At 36.1% G+C, this 15,960-nt stretch overlaps 1 protein-coding gene across 4 annotated transcripts in view; it reads right to left on the bottom strand.

Annotated features, from left to right (window-relative positions):
* The window catches only part of Usp34 (ubiquitin specific peptidase 34), a 189,400-nt gene that overhangs the window by 141,713 nt on the left and 31,727 nt on the right, over positions 1 to 15,960 (bottom strand). For all 4 annotated transcript variants that reach the window (XM_029483281.1, XM_029483283.1, XM_029483282.1 and 1 more), the window contains exons 4-7: positions 9,617 to 9,667; positions 9,322 to 9,471; positions 5,191 to 5,258; positions 986 to 1,178 (exon numbers count right to left, since the gene is read on the bottom strand). In XM_029483281.1, coding sequence (XP_029339141.1) covers positions 986 to 1,178; positions 5,191 to 5,258; positions 9,322 to 9,471; positions 9,617 to 9,667 — 462 coding nt within the window. The remainder of the gene's footprint in view (positions 1 to 985; positions 1,179 to 5,190; positions 5,259 to 9,321; positions 9,472 to 9,616; positions 9,668 to 15,960) is intronic.

The following is a 15,960-nucleotide window of genomic DNA, read 5'->3' as shown; positions in this document are numbered from 1 at the left end:
CAAACAATAATAATAATAACTTTAAAATAGCCAGATGTGGTAGTACACTCCTGCAATCCCAGCAGCCAAGATGTTCAAGCAGTAGGATCAGGCGTTCAAAGCCAGCCTTGGCTACATGGTGAGATCAGACTGACCTGGCTACCATATAACACAGTCTTATAAAAAAAATTTAAAGAAAAATTTATCCAGGGAGATGGCACAGTAGTTCTTGCCTTAAAACAGTGCAAGCATAAGGACCTTAATTTGGATCTCCAGCATTTAAAAAGCTGTATAAAACAGCACATGTTTATCACAGAGCGACCAAGGAGAATGCCCAGGATGTACTGGCCAAGCATGCTGGTTAAAGCCCATTCACTTCAGATTCATTATGAGAATCTGTTTCAAAGAAAGAGAGAAAGCAACTGAAGTCACAGGTATCAACCTCTGCCCTTCACACGCACGCACGTGCACACACACACACACTCACACGCACGCACACACACTCACACACAGTTATTCAGGTAACTAGCACCTGAGTGTAGGAATTCACGACTAGCTTTGACAATATACTAAGACACTGGCTAAATGAACAATATAAGCAAAATAAACTGGGCAACAATGATGAGACTCTGATCTCGTTTTTTAGATCAATTAGTTTTAAAGATTTATTTTTATTTTATGAGTGTTTGCCTGAATATATGTAAATGCACCACCATAAAAGAGGCATCAGATGCCATGGGACTGGAGTTGTCAGCCTACATATGGGTGATGAGAATCAAACCAGGTCCTCTCAAGGACAATAAATGCTCTCAACCACTGTGCCATTACTTTAGTTCTCACTAGTCTCATTTTTAAAATAAGGAAAATACAGAAATTATTTGTGAAGGCAATACAAAATAATCCATGCATTAAACCTAGAATAATAAAGTCCTTCTCTAGTATCATTATTACATTTGTCTAGCAAGCAAACAAACGAGTTACCAAAAACAAAGGAAGCATTGCTTACTGTTATCTGACTCAATCCAGCCAACCTCATGGTCAGAGTTGGTGACATAAAGTATTTAAATGCAAGGTCTAGACTTTCCTTATCAAAGCACAGTGTTGTATCCAATGGCTCTTTCACTGTACTCCACATTAGGTCAGCCATATTACGAGCCGCACTCTGTCGTAACTCCTGATCAGAGAGCTTGCATAAATACCTAATGATTCAAAAACAGAAAGCACACAAACTCACCAGACACTTCTGAAAATGCCAACAGAAATTCACCAACATTCCTTTGCTCCAAACCTCTGTTTTATGTATGAGACCCCTGGAATCTTTACATGTACTTACTGTGTGTGCAGGCATGTGGGGTGTGCCACACCATGGGTGTGGGGGTCACAAGACAACGTAGGAAGTTGGCTCTTACTGCCACTTACATGACTCACAGTGGACAGAACTCAGGGCATCAGGCTTCAAGTACGTCCACCCACTAAGACATTTAGTGAGCTGCAATTTAAACTATTTTACTTAATAGTTTTTTAAAAACCTCTTAATTGTGAAAACGTGTCATTGCTTAGATTCCAGCTTGACCTCACAATTGCAAAGAACCAAGTCATTTATCATTGGGTGCTCCATAATGCTTTGTCACTCTCTAAATCTGTCATATTTATAGTTCTGGATTTAGTGATTAGCAGCTGACTTCATAAGACCCGGCACATTTCCTTCCTAAACACTAGCAAACACTGTTAAGGTATGCATTCAAAGCACTGGGGATTTTGGTTTTCTTCTAAAAACCAATAAACATATGATTTTTTTTTAATTGTCAGGACCTCGCTCATGTCTGTAGATGTTAACTCTCTGTTATCCAACCTTTCAACACCATAGGATCTGAAAAATGTCACATATGCCTCTCATTGCTACATGTACAAGTGTTTACAATGTGACTCAAAATACTACTCCCATCAAAAGGTATCTCTTTTACCCTACTGAATCTGGACTTTGCCAGAGAATGTGCTTTTGTCAAGGCAGTATCAACAAACATGACTAAGAAAGTTTATAGCTATTGAACTTGCCCTCTACTGTTACAAACTCTTCCACCATTAAAAGAAAAGACACAAATTAGACTACTTCATGAAAAAACAATCTCTGACTAACCAAGAGACATCAAGCAACTATCAGACATGAATATGTATGTATCCTATTTCCCAACACTAACTAGGCTGCTAACCACAGAACAAGGTTATCCTCAACAATCCAGTTTCTTCAAAGCCAGTCCAAATCAGTTGAATTATCTTACCAAGTATGAGAATTAGTAAACACCCTTTACTTTAAAACACTAAGTATGAGGCAGAGGCTGTTTGCTTACATAGCAAAAGCAACTGGTACAGGGCTTAACCCTAGACTCGCCTATATTTTCTTTCTTTTCCCTTTAAGTGACCTCATTTGTTCTACTAGTTCCTGAACATTGCTCTTATGCTGACAATGGGATTGGGAGAGGTTTACATGTGTGCATGAGTATGTATGTATTATATGCCCATGTGTATATAACCACACATATGTATGGAGGGCAGAGGTCAATGTGGAATATCTTCTTCAACTGCTCTATCACTTTTAGTTATTTATCTGTCTACTTATTTATTTAAATATACCTTTATCTTATGTATCTGGTTTGCCTGTTTGTATGTCTGAGTACCATTTGCATGTCTGGTGCCTGCAAAGGCCAGAAGAGGATGTCATCAGTTCCCCTGGGATTGGAGTTGCACACAGCTATGGAAATTAAATCCAGCTTCCTGAATGGCTGTTTGATCAATGAGAACTAGTAATTTGTTTCTACTTCTTATATCTGAACTCAAGCCTGCATACCTATGTCAAATCCCCAGTGCTCCTGCTGACAGCTAAATGACTTTCTTCTGAACTAGAAGCTCATGCTTTCAGTTTGCCAACATCACATTAAAGACTCAAAAGTAATACCAAGCTTTCTCTGTCTTTTGTGTCACTGTTAATGATATCCAGAGCAAGAGAAAAATCTGAGAAGGGGTGAGTATTTGTGTCATCTATAATGTTACTTTTTCTTTCTTCTTTGTTTTCATTTTTTTTTAATTAGACTTACTCGTTTTATGTGTGTTTTGCCTACATGTATGCATATGTAACATGCCCATGCTTGGTGCCAATAAATGTCAGAAGAATGCACTGGAACCCTTGAAACTGGAATTACACCATGTGGGTGCTAGAAATTGAACCCAAGTCCTTTGCAAGAGCAGCCAGTGTTCTTAATTACTGAGCTCTCTCTCTCCAGCCCCAGCACTGGTACCATTTTCTGTATAGTCCCATCCATGCTAGTCTTAGTGATTTTATTTTCATTTAATATATCTATTTTCAATATAGCTGTCAATAATCTGGGTATAATTAATATAATTTCTATCTACAACATGGCACTGAACTTTTAAGCCAGTCCCTTAATTTCTAATAAATTCTCTATAGAATTTAAAATGAGGATTTTATTAAAGGCCAAATTAGTCTTTTAAAAACCATTATGATGGACTGGAGAGATGGGTCAGTGGTTAAGAGCACAGACTGCTCTTCCAGAGGTCCTGAGTTCAAATCCCAGCAACCACATGGTGGCTCACAACCATCTGGGGATCCAATGCCCTCTTCTGATGTGTCTGAAAAAAAAAGCAACAGTGTACTCATACACATAAAATAATAAATAAATCTTTAAAAAAAAATTATGACTCATCTGCCCCATTTGTAAACCCAAATACAGACAGTAACCTACAAGGAGCTGAATAACCTGCCCTTGCTAAGCACTACAACTTTATATCATAAACACCCTCCCTTCCTTACACAGCAGGCACACAGCATCCTCCTCCAGACCTCCTTTGTCAGACTATTTCTAAGTCTTTGTCCCTACAACTTTATATCATAAACACCCTCCCTTCCTTACACAGCAGGCACACAGCATCCTCTTCCAGACCTCCTTTGTCAGACTATTTCTAAGTCTTTGTCCCTACAGTTTTTTGTCCTAGAACATCTCCCTGATACCACATGATTAACTGGTTCACATCCTTTATGTTTTCATATTTCCTCTCTATCATATTACTTTACTTACATGGCACTCATCACATCCAAGATATCCTGTTACTCTGATATTCTGAAACACCTCAAACAGTATCAAGAAAAATAGTAAACACTCAAAACTTTACAAGTAAATGAGGAAAAAATTGCAAAGAACTCCTGATTTTTAATTTTAAAAAATTAATTCTTAGAACTCTCACAGTTCATTTCTAAGCTATACAACACATCTTAGGTTACCTTCTTAGGTGGAACTCAAATTCACTTCCACCTCAAAAAGACCTTTCTCATTCCCAGAATTTAACTTATGTGTGTTCTTATGTACAAAAGTGTGTTTATAGAGGTTGGCAATATCATTCTTACAGAACCCAACACTTTTTCACTTTTTGTTTGAAACGAGGTCTCTCACTGCCTGTAACTTCATCCAATAAGCTGAGTAAGGGGGTGGGGGGGTGAGCTCCTGCTTGCCAGTCTCCGATTGCCACCTGCAAGCATTTGCTGTCATACCTGGGTCTTTATATGGCCTCAGGTACCTCACACTTATACAAAGGCTTTTCAAACTGACTCACTTTTGCAAGCCTTACTTCACCTCACCCAGTACTTAAACTTACAATACACTATTCTTATTTTTTTTAAAGATTTTATTATTTTATATATATGAGTACACTGTAGCTGTATTCAAACGCACCAGTAGAGGGCATCACTGGAAATAGAACTCAGGACCTCTGGAAGAACAGTCAGTGCTCTTATCTGCTGAGCTATCTCTCCAGTCCCACAATCCATTCTTACTGTTCCTATTTCTTTCCTGATATTTATCCTATTCCTTGTGATTTCTTATATACTGTAATGAGTTACTTTCTAAATGAACTGTACTATAACATATTAAAACTACTTACTGAATGAACTCAGTAAAACCATAAAAATTGTTTAGCTCTTCCTAAACTCACATGTAAAAAACAAGATTAAGTAATTTTCCAAAATATAAATATCAAGTATAAACTCATACACATGCATAAAAATTACTATATACTTATTTATAAACTGAAATCTTCCCTAGGATATATCTGCAAGAGTCTTTCAAAAGCAACAAAATTGTTATAAATTGTTTAATTGTATTATTATAAATTTACTTAATTAAAGAAATTTAGAACACTTACCTGATAACATACGTTCTAAAAGGAATAATGTGCTGCATGACAGCAGGGATATGTAGCCATATCCTAATCTATAAGTAAATATAAAGAAAACAATGTATAATAAAAATGTTAAGACATTTCACAGTCTTCCAATTAATTTAAAACAAAAGCAATTTAACATTTGGCTGCCTCTAAAATGCCACATATTTTATTTATAAATTGTGAATAAAAATTATAAAAATTTATGAATAAAATTTTTAATAAATTTGATATAAAAAATTAATTACATTAATTAATCTAATTTACACACAATAGTATAAAATCAACTTTAATACTCAAACCATGCTTTCCCATATCTCTTTGTATGATAGCAGCTACAAATCCGAGTAATGAACTGGCTTTACAATAAAACTATCACATCCTTCATTTCAAAACAGATTAAGTTATATGATTTGCAGTCATTTCAATATCCACGTGAGACAAATATATTTTTCTCATTTGCATGTTCATTACAGTAACCTCTGCAACGTGCACCACTCCCCTAACTTCCAGGGCTCATCTGCCAGATCTGCTTGTTAGGGGAATATGCCCTTCATTCCTCACCATCCATATCTATCTTTCACAAAGCTTCAGCACTCCACTATCAAGTGCATGTCCTTTCAATACGAGTAGAAGAGTTCTTCCATGAAAAACACATGGAGGGTGGGGCATTATAGTGTATAGCCCTAACCCCAGTAGTTGGAGACAGAGGCAAGGATCTCTGTGTTTGAGGGAAGCACAGTAAGTTCCAGATCAGTCAGAACTACGAGGAGAAACCCTGTCTCAACAAAATATACATACATACATATATACATATAACATACATGTGTGTGTGACCAAATATATGTGTATATATACATATATGAAGTAGGCACTGAAGAAACAGCTCATTCTCTCTCCTACACATACATACACACAAAATGTAATTTTAAAAAACTTTTATTTATGTGTATGAGTCTTTTGCTTGCCTATATATACCATGTGCCTCCTAAATCTGAAGTTGTATAGAGTTGTGAACCACCATGTGGGTGATGGGAATTGAACCCAGGTCCTCTACAAAAACAACAAGTGCTCTTAACCTCTGAATCATCTCTCCAGACCATAAAAAAATTTTTAAAGAAATATTTGCCCCACTTATAAAAGACTGAACATGGTAAAGATTAAGCCAAATTAAAGTGAAGTTTAAATGCAACCAATTGAGATTTATGTGTAAAGTATAAAAAGTGACTCAAAGTACAAAGATAAAAAATGAGCTGAAAGGCACTTTAAAAAAAAAAAAAATGGTATGGATACTGTGTTTGCCTTTCCAGAAAACAAAGCTACAGAAATTAGGACAGAAAACAAACGAAAGGACGATATTAGGTATGAATACACTTTTCAGGTACCTTTGCTAACTGTGGTAATAAAATTCTAGCAAACCTCTAACTACATGTTAAATATCTCCCTAATACAGGGAAAGTGTTCTCTGTTACCCAAAGCTCAATGACAGACCTATTTTTAATAAAATAGCAAAATAAAATTCTTACAAAAACAAAGCAAAAAGCTGTCAACCTACTGTCTGATCTGGCATGTAATCCTAATTTTTTATATTTAAAAGCTTCTGGCTGGGAGAGACGACTCAGTGGTTAAGAGCGTGACTGCTCTTCCAAAGGTCCCAAGTTCAAATCCTAGCAACCACATGGTGGCTCACAACCATCCGTAACGAAATCTGATGCCCTCTTCTGGAGTGTCTGAGGACAGCTACAGTGTACTTACATATAATAAATAAATAAATCTTAAAAAAAAAAAAAGCTTCTGTTCCTCCACTTGTAAGGGAGGCAGGAGAGGCAGGATCTCAGTGTGCAGTATCTCAAGCTGTCCTGGAACTCACTATGTAGACAGGCTGCTCTCCAACTCAGAAACTCATCTCCCTCTCTCTCTCCCTCCCAGTGCTGGAATTAAAGGAGGAACTGCCACACCTGGCCAGAGCAGCACTAACAGAATTCAGTCTGTTCTGGCCACCATGGCAAGCTTAGGTCTGATATTTTACTCAATAATATAACATACACTGTTTTTAGAAGCATATAATTGGTAAAAAAAAAAAAAATTGCCTTCCTAGTTTGAGGAAATTTTCAGAAAAGAGTTAAGAACTAAGAAAAAATGTGCAAAGATTTAAGAACAAAATTTAGCCTCACAGAGAGACCTACCATATGGATGTCAAAAGGCACACATCCTCTTTTAATTTATATTCTACTACTCCAATCTGTAATAAATAGTGGGTGCTTCTTTTCCTAAAGACTTAAAAAGTCAGCAGAAAATAATAACAATTTTTTTAAGGTTTCTTTTCTTTCTGTAGCTAGATCTATTACTTCTAAGAAAGGATCTGTACAAGTGGACTACTTGTACAAGGCACTAACCATCAGACTAAGAACTGCTGAAGGCAGTCAAGTGTGGTGGTATAAACCTTTAATCCCAGAACTTGAGAAAGACAGGTGGATCTCTGAGATGGAGGGTAGGTGGATAGCGAGTTCCAGGACAGCCAGGACTACATAGAGAGACTCTAGTTTCCAAATAAAATAATAATAATAATTATTATTACTATTATTATTTGGCCAGTATTATGTTGCATTGTTTCCATCAACATAGAAAGAAAACAAAGAAACATAATAATTATGATTATATTATTATTATTATTATTTATTATATTAAATCTTTTACTTATTGTTTGACTTCTACATGTGCATAGAAGCCAAAGGATAAATGAGTAACTCTCAGGAGGTTTCCTCCTACAACCTTCTGAAGCCTGAAGTCAGTAACTAAGGCCATCATGCCTGCCACAAGTAGCTCACATCTTACCGGACCAAGATTGCTTTTATTGTTGAACTCCATTTAATTTAATGTTACAGAATCCTCTAAGGAAAACACCATCATCATTTTCATTTTAAGATTAAAAGTTAACATTTTAAACTAAAATTTAAAAGGAAACATTTAAATTCAGAACTAAAATCTAACTATAAATCCAAAGAAGGCTAAGTTTGATGGCATACACCCTAAATTCTAGCAATCTCCAAGCAAAGGAAAGGTAATAAGGAGCCAGGCATGGCCTTTAATCCCAGCACTTGGGAGGCAGAGGCAGGTGGATTTCTGAGTTCGAGGCCAGCCTGGTCTACAAAGTAAGTTCCAGGACAGCCAGGGCTAAACAAATAAACAAAAAAAAAGAAAGGCAATAGGATCTCATCCAAGACTGTAACAGCAGACCTTGTCTAAGATGCATAAGAGGTCGAAATAGAACATACAATAAACATGCTACATTCACTTTTTCTATATTAAAACTTTTTCAAAATATAAAAAAACATGGAATTATTGATATAAAAATGATCTTGGTAAAAGTCGTTTATTTAAATTACAGACACATATGCAATAAACCTGAGCAACACCAGTGTCCCCCCTTTCCAGTGCACAACAGCACTATATGGCTACCACTGGACACAATGCAACACAACACTGGCCAAGGACCTTACATATACTGTTTTATTTTATATACATTTTATTTAAATAATACAAAAGCTTAGGGTTTTTTTTTTTAGTTAAGTTACATTTAACTTCACCTATAGTCTTCCTAAAATAAGCACAGTAAGATATTAAAGGCTGAATATACAGATATAAAATTACTTCCCTAATAAAATTTTCACTGTGCTTCACAATTTTTATAGTATAAAGAGAAAAAGCAACATTACATCATCCTATATAATGCAGAGGGAAGTCAGACATATTATAATAGTGAAGTAGATTAACATTTAATTTAAATAACGCAAAACCTAGGAAGCAGAAAGTTTTCCCAGGACAAAATCCTAGACAAAGGTTAATTTCAACACAAGCTACCTACCTTTGCCTTTTATATAAAAGAGGTAAGGGCAACCTTTACCTGTTTTAAATTTAAAAGTTGACTAATTTTATTCACATTATAATTTTATTACCTTTCAAAAATAGACTTTACATATTTAGTTTTTAAATTATGCAGAAATTAAACATGCAAATTAATCAAAACCTGCAATTTCTGGACAAAAATATTCATGACATTGAAATGCAGACATTATACTAAAAAGTTGAAGAATAATTCCAAACTATACTTACATTAGAAACAACTGTAATAAATGCATGTGCTATAAGAAATGGTAACGTCTCAGGAGTCCCATATTCAAAGCAATCCTTCATGAGAGAAAGGCCATTTTTCCCACAAAACAGACAGACATAACGAAGCAAATGCAAGGGTACTTCTACATCCTATAAAAAACAAAAGTGTATCCTTTTAAATTTATAAGAAATCATTTTCAGTTTATGAGCAACACTGATTTACTATCAGATGTAAAAACTCAAAAGATAAAACAAAACATATTTCATAAACCTTAGAATATAAAAAAATACTTACATTCATATCACAGAATGCCCCTAATATGTTACTTTCTTGAGTCGATATATCCTAATTAAAAAAAAAAAAGTATTAGACCATTATTAAATGATGGTCTAAAAAAATTTTTCTAAAAGTGATCTTATAAAATCTCAAGAGTCTATCTTACAGCCATCAACAGCAACATCCCCTACTGAAGTTACAGTATCTCAGGTCTGAAGTATTCTTAAAGCCTTCTACAGAAACCTTCCAGTAGTACACACTGTACACGGTTTTCCTAATTCTGCCTAAGCTTCTTTCACAGTACCTGGCAAAGTGTCAGACAAGTATTCTACAATTGAACCACGCCCCTAACTTTTTTCTCTTTTTTTCCTTTTTTTGGAGATAGTGTCTCACTGTGGAAGCCCAGAATGGCCTTGAATTCATAAGTCTGCTGTCTCCACCTTCATTATAGCTGTGTATAACCACACCGGGCTTATTTTTCCTTCTCAAATAAAACCAATTTAAACAACATAAGCTTTCCTTTAAAATCAGGGTGAATCTGTGCTGGGTTAAAGACTCTGTTTAGTGGTAGAGCGCCTGCTTAGCATGTGTAAGGCCCTAGGTTGGGTCATTACCACTTGGGGGCACACTTCAAAAGAGTCAGAGTAATTCTTAAAAATACAAATTAGGTGATTTTCAAACTACACTCTAGAGCGCTCATGAGATGCACTCCAGAGAATGTATTTCCCAAGATTTGCTGCCCAAAGCACACTCGTTGGGGACCATATAAGCAAATGTTTATGGAAGGGTAAACAGTACTTATCAATACTTAAAATGTGGACTGCTTTAGACCTGCAGATCATCTTTTGAATATTTTAGTCTGAAGAAGTACCAAGAGAAATGCTGGAAATTTTATGTATAATCACATTCACCGAAACTCGTAACAAAACTAAATTCAACTAATACTAATAGATCAGATAAGTAAATGGAAGCATAAACACCCAATTTCAGAGAACCTATGAGAAAGAAAACACTCTAAAAACTGAGATGTGGTAAAAAGTTTCACTAAACTGCATACGACATATAGGTTAGACCTAGAAACTGTTCAAAGCTGAGAGGGGGTAGCACACGCCTTCAATCCCAGAACTCTGGAGGCAGAGGCAGGTGGCTCTCTGAGTGAGGCCAGCCTGGTCTACATACAGAGGGAGTTCCAAAACAGTCAGAGCTACACAAAGAAACCCTGTCTCAGAATAACAAAAAAGACCTGTTGAAAATTTTTAGAAAGAAAAAAATGAAATACATCTGTATGTTCTAGAAAAGAAAGCAGCCAGGTGGTGGTGGTTCACACCTTTAATACCAGCAATCTGGTGCCAGAGGCAGACAGATCTTTGAGTTGGAGGCCAGCCTGGTCTACAGAGTGACTTCTAGGATAGGCAAGGGTACACAGAGAAACCCTGTCTAGAGGGGAAAAAGGTAATACTCTCTATTATATCTAAGAACAAAAATTATGATCAGGACCTGATCATCAAAATTACTTAAAAACAGGACCTTGTGGCACGAGAGAGAAGGCTCACTGGTTAAGGGCACTGACTGTGTTTCCAGTAGACCCAGGTTCAAATTCTAACTCCCACATGGCAGCTCACAACTGTCTGTAACTCAAAGATCTGACACTCACAAAGACATACGTGCAAGCAAAACCCCAGTGCACATAAAATAAAAAGGCAAATAAATTTAACAACAACAACAAAAAAAAACCAAACAAACAAAAAAAAAGGATCATGCTATTGGATAGCACAGGCTGGCTAGAATTTCAATCCTCCTGGCTTTGGTTTCGTAAGGATAGGATTTCAAATGTACAGTACAACGTCTGGTCGATCGCAATTTAAGGGAGATTAAGAGGGGGATTTGAGACAGGGTCTCACATAGCCTAGGCTGGCTTTGAATTCCCAAAGCAGCCAAGGATGACCTTGAACTTCTAATCCTACTCTCATCTGCCAAGAGCTCAGATCTGAGATAATAGATGTGGAGATATATATATATATGTGTGTGTGTGTGTGTATGTATATATGTGTGTGTATGTATGTGTATGTGTGTGTGTATATATATATATTTCTTTTTGAAAAGACTGTAACAATATAAACTGATTAGGTAAAAGGCCGTGTTTTGTTACTGTGGAAGCATGGAAAAATATATAAGGTTCAAGTCTTTTAAGGTTTTTATTTTATATATTCTGTTTTTAATTTGTCACACTATACATACACTCATCTGAAAGCAATACCAAGAGAACTCATTTATTCATTCTTTGCCATTACTTGTTTCATATAAAGATGAATTGTTAAATGACTCTGAAAATGACTGGCAAATCAGCGCTCTCAGAACACTGCAATTGAATTAAACTTACCTAACAAGTAAAAACATTTTGCAAAACAGGTATGCTAAATCAAACAGTTTTTAACTTTCTAATACCAGAGCCTCAAATTACTCTCAACAAAATGTCTATAGTTAAGGATGTAGTTCAGTGACAGAGCACTTGCTGAGCACATTTAAAGCTGTGGGTTCCAGGAAAACTTCCAGAGTTTCAGAACTCCTGTGGTACCATTTAAGTACCAAGTCACTGACTAAGAACCATGCTGGAATACGAGTGCAGAACACAAATACAGAAACTCTGAAACGATTTCTACCATCATGTACAACAGGATCCTTATGACCTAGTTCCACACGGAGACCAGAGCAACTGTCTTCCTAGTCCTGTTTATGATTCTGCCTGCTCCTTCCCAGTGAGTAGGTACATAGAGTCAAGCCCAGATTAGGATTATACTGTAAGCTCTATGTTTAGCAAATAAAATTATACCACATTTTAGAACCAAACAAAACTAGAGTGAAGTAATTCTCTAATAGCAAATACTGCTCTATAACTGAGCCATAGGGAACATGAAGTTACCCAGAATTAAAGGTGTGCTTAAAGTCAGGAGTCCTTAAATTCACAGTAGTTATATAATTCTGGGACAACACGAAAAACAAGTTAAAGATCTTAAAAGATTTCTCAGAAGGTGCTGAGACTGACAGCTTGAGTTCAATCTTCAGACACCTCATGGTAGAAAGTAGGAACTGAGTCCTAAAAGTCTCCTCTAACCTCAGGGGATTCTTGAAAACACATACACAGGCACATACATACATACACACACTAGACAAAATAACAGCATGTAACACAGGCACATATATACATACATACATACACTAGACAAAATAATAGCAATGCAATTTTTAAAAACTTACTTTATGACAAGATCCCACTCTGCAGCTTTAGACAGCCTCAGAATGTGCCATCATATCCAGTTTTGAGGAGGTAATTTGTTTTTTTGAGAAACAGTCTCCATGAAGGCCTCAAGCTCACTATACAATCAAGTGTAACCTTAAATTCCTGATCATCCATCTCCCCAAAACTAGGACTATGTGCATGAACCTTCCCAAAACTAGGACCATGAAACACCACACCCAGGTTATAAAGTAGAAGGAATCAATCAGGACTTTGTGCATGCTATGTATGTGTATATATTTTTTCTCTAAATTTAAAAAGGCTCATGGCCTAATATATCAGTGATCTTCAAGGGTAGGAGAGTTGCCATAAACTGAAGGTTGCTGAACTACTTTAAGTTCTAAACTACCAAAGGCATACAATAATAGCCTCTCTTCACAAAAAAGCAACTTTATAAAAAAAAAAAAAAAGGGCACCTCCCCCAAAAAATAGCAGTTAGTAAAAAGATACCAGAAACTTGAGTTCAAGGTTATCTTTGTCACATAGTGAATTCAAACACAGCCTGAGCTACACAAAATTCTCCTTAAAAAAGGTAGATGAACCAAGACTTCAAACTGTCAAGATACATGCACACTGTCTCACAATACCATGTATACATACACTAAACAAAAAGTACTGCCCCCCTCTCTCCTCTCTACAAATTTTCTTTTGCTTGAGTTAAGAGTCCTAGATGTCCTGGAACTCATTATGTAGCCCAGGCAATCCCCTGCTTCCCAAGTACTGAGATTAAAGGTATGGAGCACAACACCCAGCCCCCAAGGCTTGGGGGACTAAAGAGAGAGCTCAGCTTAAGAGTACTTGCTGTTGGAACTGGAGAGACACTTCAACAGTTAAGAGCACTAACTGTTCTTCCAGAGGATTAGGGTTTAATTCCCAGCAACCACATGGCAGCTCACTACTGATGTAACTCAAAGATCTAACATCTTCACACAGACATGCATGCAGGCAAAATACCAATGCACTTAAAATAAAAGTAATTGCTTATTGCCAAGTGATGGTGTATACCAGCACTGAGGCAGAAGCAGGAGGATCTTTGAGTTCAAGACCAGTATGAACTACAGACCAAGTTCCAGGTCAACAAGGACTACAGAGAAACCTTGTCTTGAAAAAAACATTATAAAAAGAAGAGCCTGCTGTGATGGCCAAGATTTGGTTCCCAGCACCCATGTGCTACCTAACACTAGCTGTAACTCCAGTTCCGGGGAATCCAGTGCCCTCTCCTGGCCTCCAGACACTAAGCATGCATACAGTGCATATATATATATATACACTGTATGTGTATATATATATATGTGTATATATATATATATAACCAAAATATATCATGTACTATATATATATATTATATGTGCATGCAAATGAAATATCATACACAACACATCCTTTTTGGGGGAGAAATCAGGTCATATTATGTTGTCCCTCCCAGTTGAGTATAATCAGGTAGCTATAATAATAGACACAGCCAGGCAGTGGTGGCGCGTGCCTTTAATCCCAGCACTTGGGAGGCAGAGGCAGGCAAATTTCTGAGTTCGAGGCCAACCTGGTCTACAAAGTGAGTTCCAGGACAGCCACGGCTATACAGAGAAACCCTGTCTCTGAAAATAAAAAAAAAAAAAAAAAAAGAAAGAAAGAAAAAGAAAAAACAACAACAATAGACACATGTCACTGCATTTTGCTTCTACAATTTTTATAACCATTTAAATTAAAAAAAAATAGAACACTAGGGCAGAAACTATTTCCAAGAATTACTATTAACAATAATCTGCCCACAACAATATTACCTATTTCCAGTCACTAAGTATTTTTAAAGATTTTTAACTTTTATCAAAGCATGATGACATACAAGGCAAGCCACTTGAGCCTCACTAGTTCAAGGCCAGCTGTGAGTAACATACTAAGACACAAAAAAATTAGTTAACAACTGAGGACTGAGAGGTAATCGCAGTGAGAGCACTGGTCTATCACACATGAAGCCTTAGGTTCAAACCCTATTACTGCCCCTCCCACCATTCATATGTACATGTGCAAATGTGTATATACATAGATAAGCATGCATATACTACTCAACTTTAAGAGGGATGCTAAGAAGGAAGGAGAGGTACAAAGACTCTACTAAGTTTCCATCCTATTAAACATTTGCTGTGAATAATTAGTTCAAAGTATCAAGAAACTGTGTTGTATATTATAAGCCCTGATTCTAGAACTTCACAGCAGTATACAGCTGAAATCTGGAAAAAAATCTTTCAAAGTCTGTAAGCCCAGTAAATGCTTTCTCCATTTAATAAGGGCACTGACCAGTCTACTAGTCATGGTATCAAATATGAACAACTTGAGTTTTGAACCTTTCCTTATAAAAGATTTCAACAAGTTTGGTCTCTTAAAAATAAAAATTCAAGTAAAAGGCTTAATCAGGGAAAAAACTACACAAGAATAAAAGTTAAAGGTAGGTGGTCTACGAACTCAAACGAAAGAAGGTTGGTCCCGGCAGCACGTTTATAAATACATATAGCCTGACTCTACAATACACGTAAACTACACTAAGATTCTATACTTTCTCAAACAACTGACAATTAACAATTAATTCCATGATCACTAGGCTAGAAATCACACATTTTAGGGTATTTTTAACAATGAATAAGAACAGAACATTTAAAAGCATATTCCTATATAAAATTCAATACAAAACTCCTCTACAGTTACCTTTTTAAATTAAAATTTTAATAATTTTAATAAAATTTCAATAAAGTAATTTTACCTAAAACATCTTATGAAACCTTTACTTTCAAACAAGTAACCACATAGAATTATCTTGAAGAATAGTACTAACAAGATGCTTTACTACAAAAAAAGTATAAGTGCCTGACTATAACAGTCACAGATTATTATTTCTAAATGGAAAAAAAAAATCACTGCTTAAACTGACTTTAAGACAAACTATCAGACTTAGTATTACTTATAGTGCTCTTATAAAGAATTTCCTTTTGGTCTGTGTCTTACCCTGAGGCCTAAGCTGCTCTAGACTTTAAACTAGAGTTGACCTACACTAGCCTCAGACTTTGATTCTCCT

The sequence above is a fragment of the Mus caroli genome, chromosome 11, assembly GCF_900094665.2.
Source record: "Mus caroli chromosome 11, CAROLI_EIJ_v1.1, whole genome shotgun sequence".
NCBI lineage: Eukaryota > Metazoa > Chordata > Mammalia > Rodentia > Muridae > Mus > Mus caroli.
Note: the sequence above shows the minus strand (reverse complement) of the source record. Positions and strands in the feature narration are given on the sequence as shown.